The sequence below is a fragment of the Dromiciops gliroides genome, chromosome 3 (genome assembly GCF_019393635.1).
Source record: "Dromiciops gliroides isolate mDroGli1 chromosome 3, mDroGli1.pri, whole genome shotgun sequence".
Lineage (NCBI taxonomy): Eukaryota > Metazoa > Chordata > Mammalia > Microbiotheria > Microbiotheriidae > Dromiciops > Dromiciops gliroides.
In genome coordinates this window covers 152,365,148-152,384,841 of record NC_057863.1, presented here as the reverse complement: position 1 = coordinate 152,384,841, position 19,694 = coordinate 152,365,148, and the positions used below count along the sequence as shown (strand labels likewise).

The 19,694-nt window shown below is 39.6% G+C and overlaps 1 protein-coding gene and 1 pseudogene across 2 annotated transcripts in view; both read right to left on the bottom strand.

The window, feature by feature from the left end:
* The window catches only part of GPC6 (glypican 6), a 1,316,661-nt gene that overhangs the window by 14,772 nt on the left and 1,282,195 nt on the right, over nt 1-19,694 (bottom strand). For both annotated transcript variants that reach the window (XM_043996632.1, XM_043996633.1), the window contains one exon: nt 4,921-5,096. In XM_043996632.1, coding sequence (XP_043852567.1) covers nt 4,921-5,096 — 176 coding nt within the window. The remainder of the gene's footprint in view (nt 1-4,920; nt 5,097-19,694) is intronic.
* LOC122745953 lies at nt 6,612-7,802 on the bottom strand (annotated as a pseudogene).

Sequence of the window (19,694 nt, the reverse complement as noted above, 5' to 3'; positions counted from 1 at the left end):
TGGTATTGACTTTCCCTCCCCCACTTAATGCTGAATGGTTAGTAAGTGACTAGCATTGTCCAGAAGTCCGGGTAGGAAAGTGCCTTTTTTCTAGAAGATATTGGCAATGGTAAACATCTCTCCCCATTCTTTTATCCTCTGGCACCAAGCTGAAGAGCACTCTGTGCTCCCCTGGCTGTAGTGGAATGTAGACAGGAGTCAAGCCTTTGTAGAGACAGAGGAGGTGACTAAATTGGACACAAGGAGATGTGGACCACTGGAAAAGAATCTTGAAGCATCTGAATTGTGGTGACCAAACATGCTACCTTGATCAATGAGAGAGAAAAGAGACATTGTGGCACCTGTTTGTGAGTTTTGGGTAAATAACTAATAATTCCTACTTTGTTCTGGGTGGAAGTGGGAATTGATTTCTTTATTTCCTTTTTTTTTCTTTCCTCCCTCCTTCCCTCTTTCCCTTCTTCCTTCCTTCCTTCCTTCCTTCCTTCCTTCCTTCCTTCCTTCCTTCCTTCCTTCCTTCCTTCAATTAATTTTCTACAGTCTTTCTCTTGTAGCTCAGGAGACTGAAGAGAAACTTTTTTTTTTTTAAAGCGCCTGGGAAATCTCTGGAATGACTTTCACCTCCCCCCCTCGCCCCCATTTTATTATATAATCAGCCTCTTGATTAATTTAATTCAACTGGGGTTTTTTTTGTTTGTTTTCTTAATGCCATGACTTTTAGTTTTGAGTGCCGGAAAGAAGAGGTAAGATTTTGAAGGCACAGGAGTTGTCAGTGGGTGGGAGCTGAGTCAATGAGTGACAAGTTATGTTTGACAGTTACAAGTAGATAAAGGGCCAGGAATATAGCTGTTAGGGACAAAATGCTGGTGATTGACATTCATCTGTCCCAAGTCCTCTTACAGACAGGGGCAAAGCTGGTCCCTGTAGAATGACTATATAGCATCCCATTACATTAACACGCACGCGCGCGCACACACACACACAAACCCCTTTCTTCCTTTTGAAAAGGTCATTACTAACATTCTTAACAGACATCATTCTTTCACAAAATAATGGTATAAGAAGGTATTTAAAGGAAACAAAGACCATCACAACTCTGGTCCAAAAGAAACAATTGGGTAAAGGAGCAAAAACTTTCCAGAATGGGGGATAACTTTCCTTTAAACGAAATAAATTGTTCACTAAGTCTCATTTGTTCCTCTCTTTGGAGTACTGACCTCATCCTTTGGCCTGGATGATCTCTCTTTTTTTTTTTTTTTTTTTTGCAGGGCAATGGGTATTAAGTGACTTGCCCAGGGTCACACAGCTGGTAACTGTCAAGTGTCTGAGGCTGGATTTGAACTCAGGTCCTCCTGAATCCAGGGCCGGTGCTTTATCCACTGCGCCACCTAGCTGCCCCCGGATGATCTCTTTACCAGTTTGCTACAGTATGCCTATCCCCTTGCCTATCATACCCCACCCCTTTCAATTGCATACCCCCAGTTAACAGTTTCTTCACCCCATATCTCTACCTTCTCAGTTCTACATTAACCTTTACATGTACTGTCCACTTCCTTGTTATCCACTTATCCGATAGACCCTGCCTTCTCTCTTTGATTGTATGTCCAATGGACAAGATGAGTTGCTGTCTGTCCCCTCTCTGCCTGAGCTGATGATATGAACTCTCTGAACTATTTCTGAGGTAAGGAAACAATCTCCTTTCTTGGCAGGTGCTAATAGCTACACTCAAGCATGGTTAGGATCAGGGGGTCATCATCTGGGGCCTCCCAGGTAATCTAGTACCACCTCTTCACTTTACAGCAGAGGAAATTGAGCACTCCTTTAAGGCCCCTAATATGTTACAAATAGTCAATTGGGAGAGAATCATGTTTCTTTCAAATGAATGTTTAAATATCAGATCAGATCATTTGAAAATGCTGTCCTGCATCCTTAACATTTACTCTGATTTATCATTACTGATCCATGTGAGGGTTCAAAGAGCACATTAATTAAATTTAGAGATACGAAATTGATATGGGAATTGTTTTGAATACTAGTATGGGCATGAAGTATGATGACCTTTACATAGCTATTATTAAAAGAGATTTAGAATATTTAAAAATTTTAGCAGCAAATAATAAAAGGAGATTCCATTTGGAAAAAAAATAATAGCTACATCTCTTTGAGAAAACTAATCATGGATACAGGTATTCAAGGGGGCAAGAATAAGTGATAAAGCAGAAATGTCAGAAGCAACAAGGGTTATAATAGCTATAAAACGTGATAATGGTTTTGAGCTTGAGATAGAAGCCCAAACAGGCAATGCTATTTAGAGCTGTGCATCTAAGTGCATCAGGTCATATCCTTTTTTGCAAACAGGTCTCGAGAGATAAAACCAAGAACATGGCAATCTTGTCTCAGCTCGTAAATACCAGAAAGAAGTAGCAAGCACACTTGCCAGGAGTTAAGATAAAAGTCATATAAATGCAACAATCCTTAAGTGACTCTTATCTAGAACTTTGCCCACCGGGAGGAGGAAAGCTCAAGAGCTAGAAACCAGAATTTCTGACACGTGGCTTTACAAATCTCCCAACTAACAGCTGGCACTCTTTCAGAGCTAAACCAGAATAATAGGGTAGCATTTGCTAGAGACTTGGTATTTGTTATTCCTGTTTGGTGGTGGTTGAGGAAGATAGAATTAGAGCTCTGCCTTTTAAAAAATTTATTTATTTATTTAATTTTTTTTTTTAGTGAGACAATTGGGGTTAAGTGACTTGCCCAGGGTCACACAGCCAGTAAGTTTCAAGTGTCTGAAGCCAGATTTGAACTCAGGTCCTCCTACATCCAGGGCTGGTGCTCTATCCACTGTGCCACCTAGCTGCCCCCAGAGCTCTGCCTTTTAAGATTTTGCCAAAGTGGCAATTTATAGATACAAATAGTTACCCTTTGATTTGTGGGAGTATAAGGGAAAGATTAGAGGTATGGTCTCTAATGTGAATGAAATCTTAGTTAATTGGAATTTTTATCTGATACTCCTCATTTTCTTGACATGTCAGACAATGAAACCTTGGGATTCAGATCTTGACTCTGCTTATTTACTACTTTAGGGAAGTCACTTAGTCACTTGTGGGACTACATTTGGGGATTCATTTAGCCTTTCTCAGTTTCTTTGCTGCTGTTTAACTCAGCCATATAATTAACCAACCCTTCATTGTTCAGGTGTAGAGACAGAAAAGTATTTGTGATCAATTCATTTCACTTCCAATACCCCAAATTAGCCATAAATGGCAGTGCTTTCACTGTGACACCAACTCCAATTCACCAGGTACCTTTCTTGTATATCTGTAGTAATTTGTGTGTTGTTTCCCCCACTAAAAGATGAATTCCATTAGGGCAGAGACTGGTTTTGCCTTTCTTTGTATACCCGGCACTGACTACAGTGCCCGACACCTAGTGAGACCTGGAGTGGAGGATTTTTCAAGAAGTAGTAGGTTGATCTGGACAAGAGTAAAATTCGGGCTTATTATGGCAGAAAAAAACCCCATTGTGGTTACAAATACTGTCAGATGGCAGAATACCCTGCCTGTAGAAATGTGATTGTTGGAGTTATTTAAAATCATACTGAATAAAGCTCTAAAAATGTACTGCAGGGGACAACTCTGTGGGATGATAGCTAAGAGGGAGAAGACTTAATATCTTCCATCTGTAACTTGTTTCTTTCTATCTCATTAATTCACACATGCAAGCATAATCTTTTGCTTCAGTGACCAAATTACAGAGTTACTGCTAACAAGAGTACATCTAATGTTCAAGGATAGTTACATGATTACTTGCTCTTTTTAGTGGCTCAAAGCTTTTTAAAAGATATTTTCTCCATATTTCTGATAACATCTTGAAGCTATCTGGTTTCACTCTGACGGTGTTTTTTAGGAAGTATATGTTCAAAATCTTTTGAATATTTCTAAAACAGGGGCAGCTAGGTGGCACAGTGGATAGAGCACCGGCCCTGGAGTCCGAGGGTCCTGAATTCAAAGCCATCTTCAGGCACTAACTAGCTGTGTGACCCTCGACAAAACATTTAACCTCGATTGTCTCCCCCAAACAACAACAACAAAACATTTCTGATGCAAAATTTCCAATCTTAATAAAATCCTTATATGTAATATTGTACCAATAATGGACCATTTTGTTCTCGAAGAGGACCGTGACATCTGGGTCATGTCATAATTTGTAGTGAATTGGATTTAAGTGAGGAAGGTCTGTGCAAAGTCATTAATCACACTCTCTTGTGCAGAGCCATCTGGGTCCAGTGGCAATAGACTGAAAGATAGATAGATAGATAGATAGATAGATAGATAGATAGATAGATAGATAGATAGATAGATAGATAGATAGATGATAGAAATAGACAGACAGATAGATCAGGACACCTGGAGATGGCTTCAAATATTTAAGGCAACTGAGTTTAAGGTGACTTGCCCAGGATTACACAGCTGGTAGGTGTCTGAGGTCAGATTTCAACTAAGGTCCTCCCAACTTCAGGGCCAGTGCTCTATCCACTTTACCTTTTTCTACTGGAGTAGATATTTGGTGGAAGAAACAAGCATAGTCACTTGTTTCGAGGCTAGATTTGGTGCCAAGAGAATCTGGGTTTCAAATTCTACCTCTGTTTCTTTTTAGATGTGTGTGACTTGCTTCAGCATTGGTATGTTGAATATGTTAACAATATTCTACGTTTAATATACTATTTTATCAATTACACAAACCACAAAGTTGATACTGTGACTGTCCAAAGCTCTAAGGCTGCTTCTCAGATCAGAGAAGTGAAATATGAGGACAACAGTGAAGAAAAATTATTTAGTGATTTTAAAATGTGATGCCATTTTAATCAGAAAGGTTCTGTAAGGGTCATCAAATGATATTTTCATTAAGCTGACTGCTTACTTGTATCTTGGAAATTCACATCATTTCCATTGTATGCATTCTTCAGCTTGTTGGTCATCACTCGCAAGGCCATGATCTGTTGTCTTATGAAAGTGTCTGGTCTAGTGATATCGACATCGACTTCTGGATTATTGATCTGATTGGTCAGGCCATCATTCATTATCTCAGGCAAGTATCTGAAAGGTTGAAAGGAGATAAAAATTATGAGAAAAGATTCACTTCAAAACAGGATTCTGTTTTGTTTCTATTTGTAATGACAACTAAAATGAATCAAATGAGCTCATTAATTCCAGGTCCCAGGAAAACTATCCAGCAACAAACATGCTAACTATATTAGGTAAATAAAATTTTCAAAAGAGGAAATTGTGGTAAAAATAATGACTCCATCATACAAGTACTTATGCTTCATTAGTTCAAATCCTGCCTCAGTTATTTACTTAGCTATGTGACCCTATGCAAGTCACTTATCTGTAAAATTAGTATAATACTAGCTCTCCATTGCATTTGTGCCCATTCTTTTTCTTTTTCTTTTTTTGCAGGGCAATGAGGGTTAAGTGAGTTGCCCAGAGTCACACAGCTAGTGTGTATTTTAAAATTCTACATGTGGGTTCTAATCTGTTCCCCCAGTTTTGGGGTGAAACTGGCTTAAATCACTGATAAATGAGTTTAGGTTTTTAAGGGTTTATTAAAAGATATAAGATAGTAAAGAAAGAGAAAGATCAAGAACAGATTCCTTATAGCATGGAAATCCTAGCCTTCCTAAACCTCCCACTTGAAGTCCTCCCACCAAACCATTGTCTCGAACCAAAAGAGCACCTCAACTCCGAACCAGCATCTGCTTCCTACTTCATGTTCTCCTCCCAGAAATGGGAGGTTCTTCAAGCTGATTGGCTAACAAACAATATGTAAATAACAATATAGGAAAAGGAGAAAGGGGACATTAATTAATTAATTTATTTTTTTGGTGAGGCAATTGGGGTCAAGTAACTTGCCCAGGGTCACACAGCTAGTGTTAAGTATCTGAGGCCGGATTTGAACTCAGGTCCTCCTGACTCCAGGGCTGGTGCTCTATCTACTGTGCCACCTAGATGTCCCGAAAGGGGAAATTTTGTCCAGAGGGGTGGTCCCTTGTGAACCAGTACTTTGACACTGCCTGCAGAGGGAGGGCCTCTGCAGAGAATACATATTACAAATGTTATATATAATAACAGAAGGAAAAAAGAAAAACAACAAAATGAAACTGTTCATTTAAAGTCTTTGAGATCTTGTCTTCTTGGAGTGGTGGGATGTCATCAGGAAAACTGGACTCTGATCTGGCATCATCAGGACAACTGGACTCTGGTTTGGACTCTGGTTGTCTCTGGACTCACTTCTTTAGCTGTTGAACTGCTGGATTTTCACTAATTCTTAGCATAGCATTGTCAATGATCAAATTAAACAGTGAGAGTTCACAATATAACTCATACTCAAACTTGATATATATATATATATATATATATATATATAATATTATATCCCCCCACTTTTGGAGGATTTATACCAATATAATACAGAGTTGAGGCATTTATACAATCCATAACACTTCTTACCATCATGTGTCTGGATCAAGGCCAAATTTAGTAATGTGTCCATGATGACACCTGAAAATGTTATGGAAAGGTTACCATACCACATCTTGTGGTTCCGATACATCAAACAATTGTGCTAGACCACAGGTGGATATACTGATTATTTGCTTGGTACTCAAGTTCTTTATGGAAGTAGTGAATTGCCTTATTTAAGCCTTCTTCCAATGGGACCATGGGCTCCCACCCCAGCATTAACTTGGCTTTTTGGAAGTCCAGCTTTCTTCTCTGTGGGTCATCCTGGGCTTCTGAGAGAAATTGAATTTCACTACCACTACCAACAAGGTTTTAAATTAACTGAGCAAATTCTAGAATTGTGTGTTCTTCTGAGTTCCCCAAGTTGACAGGGCTACTGACATTGCTACTGGAATGCTCGAGTCTGAGACCCAGAACCATATACTGTGAGAGGTTCCCCTTGGAGAGCTTGCAAAATGAAATTACTGACAACTCGGCCATCATTCATATGCATCCGTGGTCCAAAAGTATTGAATATTCTAGCAACTCTTACTTCAACTCCTTCCTGCTTCATGTAGGCATAACACATGGTCTCTGCCACATGTTTTCCTTCATCATAACAGGCTCTAGGTCCTATTGAATTCATATGGCCCCAGTACTCTTCACTCTGGGGGTGCTCCTGGATCTCCATATACCTCCGAAGTGGAGGCCAGAAGAAGACACGCTCCAACACGTTTTGCCAACCCCAACATATTTAGTGTCCCAATTGTGTTGGTCTTTAATGGGATCATACATGTAGTTTGGAGGAGAAGCAGGAGATGCTAGATGATAAATCTGGTCCACTTCAATGTAGAGGGGCTCTACAACATCATGGTTAATTAGCTCAAAGTTTTCATGGCTGATCCAATGTTCTACATTTCTTTTCCTGCCCGTAAAGAAGTTGTCCACAACTGTAACCTCATGGCCATCCATCATTAGTTTGTCAGTAAGATGAGAACCCACAAACCCTGCTCCTCCAGTTATCAAAATTCTTTTTTGATCTTTTTCTGATAAGAATTTCACTGGTGGGTACTTCTGGGTGAAGCTTTTTTCCAAGTCTCTGATTTTCTCTCTCAATGGTGCAACAGCCTCTTCTATCTTATTTTCAATTTTCTGTTCTCCATTTTCCTGTATAGACCTCATGTTAATGAAGTTGCCCCAAACAGAGGCTACGTAGGCAACAAAGGTGATAATCACTGGCAGCTTCATCCTCTTCCGGTTGACGGCAGTCAGCAGGAGTAGCAGTGGCCCCTTGCTCACCATCCCTGGGAGCAGCTTGAGCCTAGGACCCTGCCGTGCTCACAGGACTGCCTGCTGCACAATGCTCGGGGCAAAGCAGCAGTGGCCAGAGTAAACTCCTCCCTCTGCCACCCAGCCTTGGAGTCTCCGCTCCTCAGTGCCAGAGGCTTCCTAATTCGTGTTCTCCTCCCAGAAATGGGAGGTTCTTCAAGCTGATTGGCTAGCGTCATTCAAATCCATTGGTTCACTGGACTTGAAGGTGGGCTTGAGTTAAATTCAAAGTTTTTAAGCTTCTGAGAACAATACCTTCTTAAGGGCTAGCTAGAAGTGCTTATAATCTAGTTAACTAAAGTAGGCTAATCAGCAGTCAATCACTCTCACTTAATTCAATCAGTTTAGATTAATCTCCAGGTGGACCTTTAAGTATCTGCTAAATCCCCTTATCTACCACATTCCATTATCTTGACACACTAGTAAGTGTCAAGTGTCTGAGGTCAGATTTGAACTCAGGTCCCCCTAAATCCAGGGCTGGTGCTTTATCCACAGCGCCACCTAGCTTCCTTCTAATTGTGGCCATTCTTGCCACTTTGATACCTTGTTCTCTGACAATGATGCTAGTCCTCTCTTCTTCAAGGCCTTCCTCATGTCTCAAACCTTACATATATTTCTAGAGTTATTTTGCCACATTTTTTTATACTTTCCTCCCTTACTTCTCACTCTAACCCATGAGATTTTTTTCCTATTTATGTTGCTAATTATTCTTTTTAGCATAGGCTACCCATTGTCACCTTTCCGTTTCCTATAGAAAACCTTCTTTTTGGAAACCTTTCAAGGATGCTAATAGATCTTATCCATCAATCTCCAAACTGGGAAATGAAAAAACACACAAGGAATCTCACAGTTTATTTTTAAGTCCCTTCTCAGGGTGTTGGATTATGTGAATGAAATGTTTGTGTCTGAATTGTTTCACCTGACTTAAATCAAAGGTCCTCTGAGCAGGCCCCACATATCCATTTATATCCTGAACAATCCCAGCCACAATCTCCATTCACCAAATAATAAATCAAGAAACACACAGGGTACAATGTAAATTTTCCCTCCAAGAAGTTTGCCTTTAAAAAATGTCCCCATAAAAAAGTCGCAGAAGCACATTTCTGTTTTTGCAATAAGGCACTAACTTCTGTCCTATGCTTTAGCTCCTTTGATATGTAAACTCATCATGTGATCTAATTTGCAGACTAAATCCCACGGGGCCTGAAATAGCTGAAATGAAGGCAACACCTTGTTTGGATACAAAGGTGGTTGAGATGTCTGGAAAAAAGATGGAAATGGTGTTCATGAGATCCCCAATTCTAGGACTTCAGGATCTGTACCCATTTTAGGATCACTATAGAAATATGCTTTTGTTAGAATCTGAACTCCTTTTTATGTAACCTAAAGAAGAAGGCATCTGATTATCTGTTGCTTAAAGGAAAATAACATATTCCTGCCTTCACACAATAGTGACTATAGCAGAACCTAGGGTAACAAAGGCAGGGATTCCAAACGGAACACAAAGCCGGCCAAGGACACCAAGCTTCACCCTTTGCTAAAACGACAGTTTCTCAAAGGACTGAAAGGTGACAGTAGGTTCTGGTGTTGCTCCTTGATGTTTCAGCAAAGGATCACTGCAGATGTACCTGCGTTGAGTCAGAGGAGGACTTCGGTTTTTGTTTTCTTTTTTGTATACTGCACTCACTGCCCTGCCAGCTAAGACTCATTTATCAGAAGCCGGCTGCAATAGCTTACATGGGAATTCTTCCCCAGGGAGCCTGAACATCCAGGAACAATGCGAGACTGCCAAGAATGCCTGGCCTCTAGCTGTGCCTACCATGATTCCCTAGTTACAATGAAAACAAGGAACAAAGCACCAGTGTCCTCAAAAACCTTTCCTCCTCCCGTTGCATTCAAAGGGTAACTTTGAAGACAATATAGAACTTTAAATCTGAAAAAGAAGGGAAATGACCACTTTGTCAATTACTAGAGGTAGGGACTGAGAATAAATCCACAGAGCTGTCTAAGACCAGGAGATGGAGCCCATAGGGTCTGTGAAAGCCGTTGACAAGACCTAGGATTTTATCTATGGATTTTATTTTTGATCTGCAAGGCTCAGGAGGCCCCTCACATCTCTACTCATCACCCACAAGGAGAAAGTCATTTTTGAACTTGCAATTGTGATACCTGTAGTTGGTTTCATGCAAGTCACCAGTAGGGACTTTATCCCATCTGTGCATCATTAGTGGACCTGTAGAGGAGATAGGCCAGAGGTGCAAGGGAGGAAGGATTGGCTTGGTTTTGATACTTAGGGGGTCCCTTTTGAAGCCATATCTACCTAGAGCAGGGCAACACTCAAAAGAGATGACAAGCTGGAATGCTAAAACTGAGATAAGTTACTGTCTCCCTTTCCTCTTGGGATTCCTGCGTCTTAATGAGCTTTGGCAATTTAGGATTTGTGAAGGGGAAGTACCAAAAGATTTGGAAACACAGCTCACACTTTTATAAAGGGCGCTCTGCTTTGCAAAGAGCATGTTGGGGGTGTGTGGGGGGAGAGTTATATCTTGGTCTGTGCCTTGTATATCTTTTGATTTTTTCTTAACTAGTTTTAATTACAGTTTTTCCCCCTTCCTTGATTATGTAGAAACACTGCTGCAGAATACTTCTTTATGGAATAACGGTGGTTGTCAGGGTCAGTCCTACAGATGTTGGCATCTTCAGGGGCATAAAAAGCATGCCTGGGCTCCAATTATTTATTTCATTGGCATCGTCCTAAGTAGGAATTTTTGCACCTAGTGTATACTGGACCAGGATGCAGGATGCACACAGCAAACATTCTGCACCTAGTATATACTGGACTAGGAGCAGGATGCACAGAGCAAACATTCAGCTGAGGTAGTCCGGACAGCCCACTGTGAGGGAAAACAAAGAATGGCACAAAACTGATGTAAGTGAGGTGTCTGTGGAGGTGGAGGGGAGAAGAGGCACTCCAGCTTGACATCTAGTAGTTCCCCATATTAGCTAAGAAGATGCCATGTGGTTGTTGTTTGGTTGTTTCAGCTACACTTAACTCTGTGACCCAATTTAGGGGTTTCTTGGCAAAGAAAACTTTTCTTGCCCTTTCCTTCTCCAGCTCATTTTACAGATGAGGAAACTGAAGCAAACAGGATTAACTGACTTGCTCAGGGTCACACAACTAGTAAATGTCTGAAGCCAGATTTGAACTCAGGAAGATGAGTTTTCCTGATTCCACTCCTGGGCACTCTATTCACTGATCCACCTAGCTGCCCATAATGAGGGGCCAAGTTCTCTCTGACTTTTCCTGTGCTGTCAAAGGACTGTAATTTTGTTAGCCACCTCTAAATTTAGGATTGGGGGACAAGCCCCTCATCTCTCCATCTTAGTTACAGCTCTGCTGATTAACCTAATACAGTACTATAAATTTCTACCATCTGAATTAATCCTTTCATTTAAGGTACTGTTTCCAGAAAGCCACTAATGAAATGCAACTACGTTACCTGGGAGTGCTAGCATGCTAAGTGAGCTCTGATCTCTTATGAGTGTATTTGTACCAATTAATCATTAAGACTTAGAGTCACATCTTGAGGGAATAAGATGTGAGGCACATACATTTTAATGGCTATTGGTAACTGGTCAAGGTTTGGGAGCAGACCAGGTCAAGCTAAGTGGTGTGCAATTGTGTCATATGAGAATTGGTTAAAGGAGCTAAAGATCATTGGTCTGGAGAAGTCCTGGGGGGGGGGGGAGGGTACAGAGTGGAGGGACAGGACAGCTGTCTTTTGATACTAAAATGACTCATGTGGAAGAAGAATTACACTTCTTCTGTTTGCCCTGGGAGGTCAGAAACAGGAGGAACAATTGGGAATTGTCTAGAAGAAAACTGATGCTTGATGTCAGGAAAATATTCCTGACAATTAGAGTTATGCCAAAGAAAAAGGGCTGCCCTGAGGAGAGAATGGGTCCCCACCAAGGGAGGGTGCTTATGCAGAAGCCGCTTAGAGGGTATACTTTAGTCAGGATTTTTTTTCAGGTTGAGTGTTGGACTTCATGACTGCTGAGGTGCCATTTAATTTGAAATTCTGGGATTCTTCCTGTCTACTGACTCTTTCCCTACTGCCTATAAATGCACCTAGATCTCCCATCATCCTTAAAAAATGCTCCACTATTGTAATGCATCTTTTCTACCCTTTGTGGATAAACTCCGGAGAAGGCCATCTCTAATAGGTGCCTCTACTTTCTCTTCTTTCACTTCTTTTCTCCTTATGACCTGACCTCAACATTCCACTGAAGCAAAGTTACCAATGATCTCTTTTTTTAAAAAAATAATAAACATTTTTATTTATAGTTTTGAGTTCCAATTTTATTCCTCTTTCCCTCCCTCTCCTTTCCTCTCCCTGAGGTGGTAAGCAATTACCAATGATCTCTTAACTGTCAAATCTAATGGCCTTTCTTTAATCATCATTTTTCTTGATCTCTCTATAATCTTTGACTGTATGGACCATCCTCCTTTCCTTAATACTTTTTTCTCCATAGGTTTTTAGGACACCATTTTTTCCTAGTTCTTCTCCTATCAGATTGTTCCTTCAGTCTCCTTTGCTGTTCCTCACCCAGAATACTCTTTAACTATAGGTGTCCCACAAGGCTCTATCCTAGGTCCTTTTCTCTTCTCCCTCTATACTTGTTCAATTAGAGGCCACATCAGCTCCCATGGATTTAATGATCATGTCCATGCTGATAATTCTCAAACTTACTTATCCTTCTTAACCTCTCTGCTGATCTCCAGTCATGCATCTTTAACTGGATAGTCAATACATAACTTAAACTCAACATATCCCAAACTAAATTTATTATCTTTCCCCTTAAACTCCCCCCAATCCATACTTTCTTATTACTATTGAGGGAATGACAATCTTCCCAGTCCCCCAGGTTCACAATTTAGGTGTCATCCTCAACTCCTTACCATCTCTCACTCTTTATCTTACCCCAATCCAATCACTCCCATCCATTCCAAAGCCTGACAATCCAGTTTTGCAACATCTCTCAAATAGGTCCCCTTCTCTTTCCTGACACTGCCACCACTCTGGGACAGCCCCTCACCACCTCATGCCTGAACTATTTTGATAGCCTGCTGGTAGGTCTGCTGCCTCAAGGCTCTACTCCACTCCAACCTCTATTCAGGCACAAAAATGATTTTCCTAAAGTGTGGGTCTGATCATGTCACTTCCCTTACTCAATAAACTCTAGAGGTTGGCTCCCTAACGCTTCCAGGATCAACTATAAAATCTATATATCTCTATCTATATATTTACATACACATACACATATACATGGACTGTGTGCTTAGACAGTATTCCTGGCTTTTGGGAGTTAACTTTCAGTCTATTAGGAAGTTTATAGAACAGTAAACAACTATAATAAAAAAAAAACATACACAATAAGTGAACAAGAGGAATTACAAACTAAGGCATCAAGGAAAGCTTCTTGGAAGAAGTGGTATTTGCCCCATGAAAAAAAGGAGGAGGGCATTTCAGGCACTCAAATCAGCATGATAGAAGACAGAGAGGAAGGAAAAGACAGGATATGGTTGGAAGATAGTAAGTAGCTCATTTCAGCTGAAGCACAGTTTGGAGGGGATGGAATAAATATAAGTTATAGGAGGGTAGAGCCAAGACAGTGAAGTAAAGGCAGGGATTTTTCTGAGCTTTCCTATATTCCCCTCCAAACAACATTAAAATAAAGCCTCAAAATGAATTCTGAAGAGGCAGAACCAGCATAAGGGTGGGGTGAAACATTTTTCCAGCCCAAGATAATTTAGAAGGTTGGCAGGAAAGATCTGTCTCACTGGGGTGAGAGAGGAGTAGATTCCAGTATAGCCCTTGGGGGAGACTGAATCATCATCAGAAGTGGCTTCTGTCCTCTCAGCTCACAGATGGTAAAGGTATCAAAGAACCGGTCAGAAGGAGATTACAGAGGGTTCTTTGCTGGCACTGGTAGCAGACTATTGTATTGTCCATAGGCTGTTCTGGGTCACAATCCCAGGGTGAGAAGGAGCACTGGAAGGAGTAGGGATCTTGGCCACATTTCCAGGATGGAAAAAATGCTTGTAGTATCATGGAACCAGAGCACAGGCCAGGAGAGCAGTGACCACACCTCTCCTTAGATCATACCATCTTGGAGGAACTGAAAACTTATAGACCTTCAGAATTAGCTCAGAAAACAGTAGCACAAAAAAACTGAACAGTGCCCTCTCCACCCTGGGAGCAGAGCTCAACTTTAATATAAAGTTAAAAGTCAAGAAATAGGTTGGGAAAATGAGCAAACAACCAAAGAACCTGATGATAGTAAGTTTCTATGGTGACATGTAACTCAGAAGACAACAAAGTCAAAATAGTGACATCCAAAGCCTCAAAACATGTGAATTGGTCTCAGGAAAAAATTCCTATTAGAGCTCAAAAAAGAATTTTCAAAATAAAATAAGAAAAGCAGAGGAAAAATTGGGGAAAAATAAGTGATGCAAGAAAATCATGAAAAAAGAGTCAACAGTTTGGTAAAGGAGATACAAAAAATACTGAAGAAAACATCACCTTAAAAAACAGAACAGGCCAAGTGGTTAAAAAAGGCATAGAAATCCCCTGAAGAGAAGAACTCTTTAAAAATCAGAATTGGCCAAAAGGAAAAAGGGGAACAAAAGATCACTAAAGAAAATAATTCCTTAAAAATAAGAATTTGGCAAGTGAAAGCTAATGACTCTTTGAAACATCAAGAAACATTAACCAAGTCAAATGAATGAAAATAGAAGAAAAGGTGAAACAATGCATTGGAAAAACAATTCACCTGGAGAATTATTGTACCACCTAAAAGCCTTGATCAAAAATAAGAGTATAGACATCATCTTTCAAAAAAATCATCAAGGAAACCTTCCCAGACATCCTAGAACCAGAGAGTAAAATAGAAATGGAAAGAATCCATTGATCACTTCTTGAAAGAGATCCCAAAATGAAAACTATCAGGAATATGATATCCAAATTCCAGAGCTTCCAGGTTCAGGAGAAAATATTGCAAACAGGGAGCAGCTAGGTGGAGCAGTGGGTAAAGCACCAGCGCTGGATTCAGGAGGACCTGAGTTCAAATCCAGCCTTAGATACTTCACACTTACTGGCCATGTGACCTTGGGCAAGTCACTTAACCCTCATTGATCCACATAAAAAACAAAGAAAGAAAGAAAGAAAAAAGAAAATATTGCAAACAGCCAGAGAGAAACAATTCATATTTTGTGGAACCACAGTCAGGATAACATAAAATTTCATAGCCTCCACTTTCAAAGAGCACAGGGCTTAGAGTAAGATATTTCAGAAGGCAAAGGAGCTAGGATTACAACCAAGAATCACCTACTCAGTAGACCTGAGTATAATCCTTCAGGGGAAAAATGGATTTTTAATGAAATAAAGGGTTTTCATGCATTCCTGATGAAAAGATCAGAGCTGAATAGAAAATTTGACTTGCAAATGTAAGACTCAAGAAAAGCATAAAAAGATAAATAGGAAAGAGATATCATAAAGGATTCAATAAGGTTAAACTGTTTATATTGCTATATGGGAAGATCATATTTATAACTCCCAAGAATTTTATCATTACTAGGGCAGTTCAAGGAATATGCATAGACAGAGGGTATACGTGTGAGTTGTCTATGATGGGATAGTATCTTTAAAAAATGAAGGTATGGGGGGCAGCTAGGTGATACAGTGGATAAAGCACTGGCCCTGGATTCAGGAGGACCTGAGTTCAAATTCAGCCTCAGACACTTCACACTTACTAGCTGTGTGACCCTGGGCAAGTCACTTAACCCTCATTGCCCAGCAAAAAAAGATAGATGAGAGAGAGAGAGAGAGAGAGAGAGAGAGAGAGAGAGAGAGGGAGAGAGAGAGAGAGAGAGAGAGAGAGAGAGAGAGAGAGAGAGAGAGAGAGAAAATGAAAGTATGACAAAGAGGGATGCACTGGGAGAAGGGAGAGGTAGAATGAGGTAAATTATCTCAAGTACAAAAGAACTTTTACAATGGAGGAGAAGATGGGGGGGGTGCCAGATAATGCTTGAACCCTACTCTTATTGTAATTGGCTTAAAGAGGGAACAACATACTTATTCAGCTGGATATAAAAATCTATCTTACCCTACAAGGAAGTACAAGGGAAAGGGGATTGGGGGAGGTGGTGGTCAGAAGCAAAATACCTGAGGAGGGACACAATGAAAGGAGAAATAGGGAAAAATAAACAGGGAAAAATAGGTTGGAGGGAAATAAACAGTAATCATAATTGTGAACAAATTTTTACATCAAGTTTCTCTGACAAAATCTGAGAAATGAGTCTCAAATATATAGAGAACTGGGCCAAATAAATAAGAATACAAGCCATGGTCAAAGGATATGAACAGGAAGTTTTCAGAAATCAAATATTTATGTTCATATGAAAAATATCTAAGTCACTGTTGATTAAAGAAATGCAAATTAAAACAACTAAGAGACATCTTTTGGATTAACAATATGACAGAAAAGGAAAATGACAAATGTTGGAGGCCATGTAGGAAAATTGGGACACTAAAACACTGTTGGAAGAGTTGTGAACTGATCCAACTATTCTGGAGAGCAGTTTGGAAATATGCTCAAAGCCTTTGATCCAGCAATAACACTGCTATGTCTGTACTCCAAAGAGATTTTTTTAAAAAAGGAAATGGACCTATATCAACAAAATATTTACTGCAGTTCTTTTTTTAGTGGCAAAGAATTCAACACTGAGGGGATGCCCATCAATTGGAGAGTGGCTGAAGAAGTTGTGCTATATAAGAAATGATGAGCAGGTAGATTTCAGAAAAACCTGGAAAGACTAACATGAACTGATACAGAGTGAAGTGAGCAGAACTGGGAGAACAGTTTATACAGTAATAACAACATTATATGATGATCAACTGTGAATGGCTTAGCTATTCTCAGCAATACAATGATTCAAGACAATTCTAAAGGACTTATGATAAAAAATGCTATCTACCTCCAAAGAAAGAATTGATAGAGTCTTTTTTTGGGGGGGGGCAATGAGGGTTAAGTGACTTGCCCAGGGTCATACAGCTAGTAAGTGTCAAGTGTCTGAGGCTGGATTTGAACACAGGTCCTCCTGAATCCAGGGTTGGTGATTTATTCACTGTGCCACCTAGCTGCACCTCCCCATAGAGATTGAAGTAAACTTAAAAAAACAATTATTTTTCTTTTTTCTGGTCTGTTTTCCTTTACAACATGACTATTATAGAAATATGTTTTATGTGATTGTGTATGCATAATCTATATAATTATTTTCCTCCTCAATGAAGGGGGAAGGGAAAGAGGAACAGAGAGAATTTAGAATTCAAAATGAAAAAACAATGTTAAAATTGTTTTTACATGTATTTGGAAAAATAAAATATTAAAAGTTCTCTTTAAAATATGAATATTGCTGGATTATGGAGGGTCTTGAAAGCCTGGCAAATGAATTCAAACTTTATTCAACAGGCCACAGGACCCCAATGGCAAATTCTGAGCAGAGGCATGATATGACCTGATCTGTATAGAAGATTTGTCTGGCAGAAGCATAAATAATAATAATAATAATAATAATTCATATTTATATAGCCCTTTGAAGTTCACAGTTCATTTCTTGATAACCACCCTATAAAGTAGGTAATGTTAATATTATTATCTCCATTTTACAGATGAAGAAATTGAGGCTCAAAGAACTTGAGTGATTTATCTAGGGTTGCATAGCTATTGATTATATCACAGCTAGGATTTGAACCCAGGACCTCTGACTCCAAATTCAGTGAAGATGATTTGAGTGTAACTTTTGAAGGATTGCCAACCCTTGTCTTAGAAGGATAGCTCACCTTCCAAAGGTTTGCTGGGTGTGGTAAATCCTTTATGGTATATGGTTCAGGGAGCCACTAGGTGGCGCGGTGGATAAAGCACTAGCACTGAATTCAGGAGGACCTGAGTTCAAATCCGGCCTCAGGCACTTGACACTAGCTGTGTGACCCTGAGCAAGTCACTTAACTCTCATTGCTCTGCCAAAAAAAAAAAAGAGTGAGTTATGGTATATGGTTCAGGAAAGTTCTGAATATTTTTCAGTACTTTGGGATCTAGTCAGCAATTAAAACAATAAGGATCTTAATTCAAATACACAAACAGTAAATAGTCTCAACCCTTCACAGCTTTATTATCATGATTCATTATATGGCTCAACTATGTTGAACAAATTTTGTGAGGCATGACCTGGTTTGCTGTGATGGTTATTATTGTTTAGGGTTGTTATTAGTTGTTAAATCAATAATTTATTTATTTTCCAGATTTTTCTATTTATCTTATTTCTTCCAACTTACAGAATTTACTTCTGCCCTAGGGGACAATGACCTTGGGTGATGTCATTGTTTCAATAAAGGATGAATCTATATGGAAATATAATGGAGAGACTTGCAGAAAAATTTTAAAAAAAGGTTCATTTCTAATTGGTCTAATGGATCTTGGTCTCAAGCTCACTCTTCAAGTACTTTTTTCCCCCAAATAGCATTCAAGAAAGTACATAAAAAATGTTAAACTTGCAGTTGTCGGCTGGTTTAGAGATGGGTGAACAAGGTAGAAAAGTGGAAAATTGTTTTGTAGCTTTCGTAGTAGTGGGTCTAGAAATGCTTGACTCAAGAGACCCTGTCTGTTTCTCCATGAAATTGTTTCTGCCTTATTAAGTGATGTGCATGCTGATGGAAATCAGCCCTAAAAATGGTTTTCTTTTCAGTTCTTCTTATGGCCTTCTTCCCTTTCAGGTCTTTTGAGTTCAGAACAAGTCTTTCTATAATGAGAGGGGAAAAAGAAACCCCTTAAGGAAAATAGAGGTAATAGAACTTAAAACATCCCTATTTCCAAAAAGATCAGAGAAGACTTTGGATGTGTAGAAAGATAGAGGTTTAATGGAATGCCACTATGACTTATTTCTCCCTTAAATTGACAGAGAGTTCTAACCCTTATATGCTAACCATATAAAAATTTTATTTTCTTCTATGCCTATGTTTTCCTGTCTTAGCTCTAATCATTCTTCCCTGACCTCCTTATAGACAACTCATTCCTGCCACTGGGCTGTAGAAAATACCCTTCCATTAGATGATGAATGACTGAAAATGTACTCCTAAGGTGTCTAGGTTCACCCTGGGAACTTTAGAAGTCTCAGATTTGTAACATGCACCACAAGTCTTTAATTTTTTTCCTTTGGCCTTCTAGATTATTATTGATTTTTCTACCATTACTTACTAGCTTCCTTTCAATTCTCATTTGTCTGAGTTGAGTCGTCTTTCTCCCATTTTCTCTTAGGGAAGTTATTTAGGTAAGTGAAAAATGGAACTTGAAGAAGTAGCATTTCAGATCGCTTTCCTGTTGGTTGCAGAAAATGTACTTCCTCTGCCACTTTCTTGTAAGGAATCTGATAGACAATTGAAGTTAATTCTGAGGAAAATCCTTCCCTTTGGTCCTTCTTTCACCCTCTGGTGGTGGGCCAGAGGTGAGACAGTCATCAATTGAATGAAAAGTTCTTGTTCACCTGACCTCTGACAGCATCCCATTGGAGGGCAGAAGTTTGGGTAGAATGTATCCATTACATTTGATGGCTATGTAGTCTTATTTCCCATGTCAGATTTCTTGCTTGAAATAAGACTTAAGCCAGATTTGTTCATTATTGGGACAACTTGTGACACATTACCTGTACTCACTGCCATCTCGAGGGACGGATGAGGCCTGGTATAAACTGTATTGAGTGTACTGACCTTGCTAAAGTATTTATTTAGGTGAAATCTGTTTAAAATT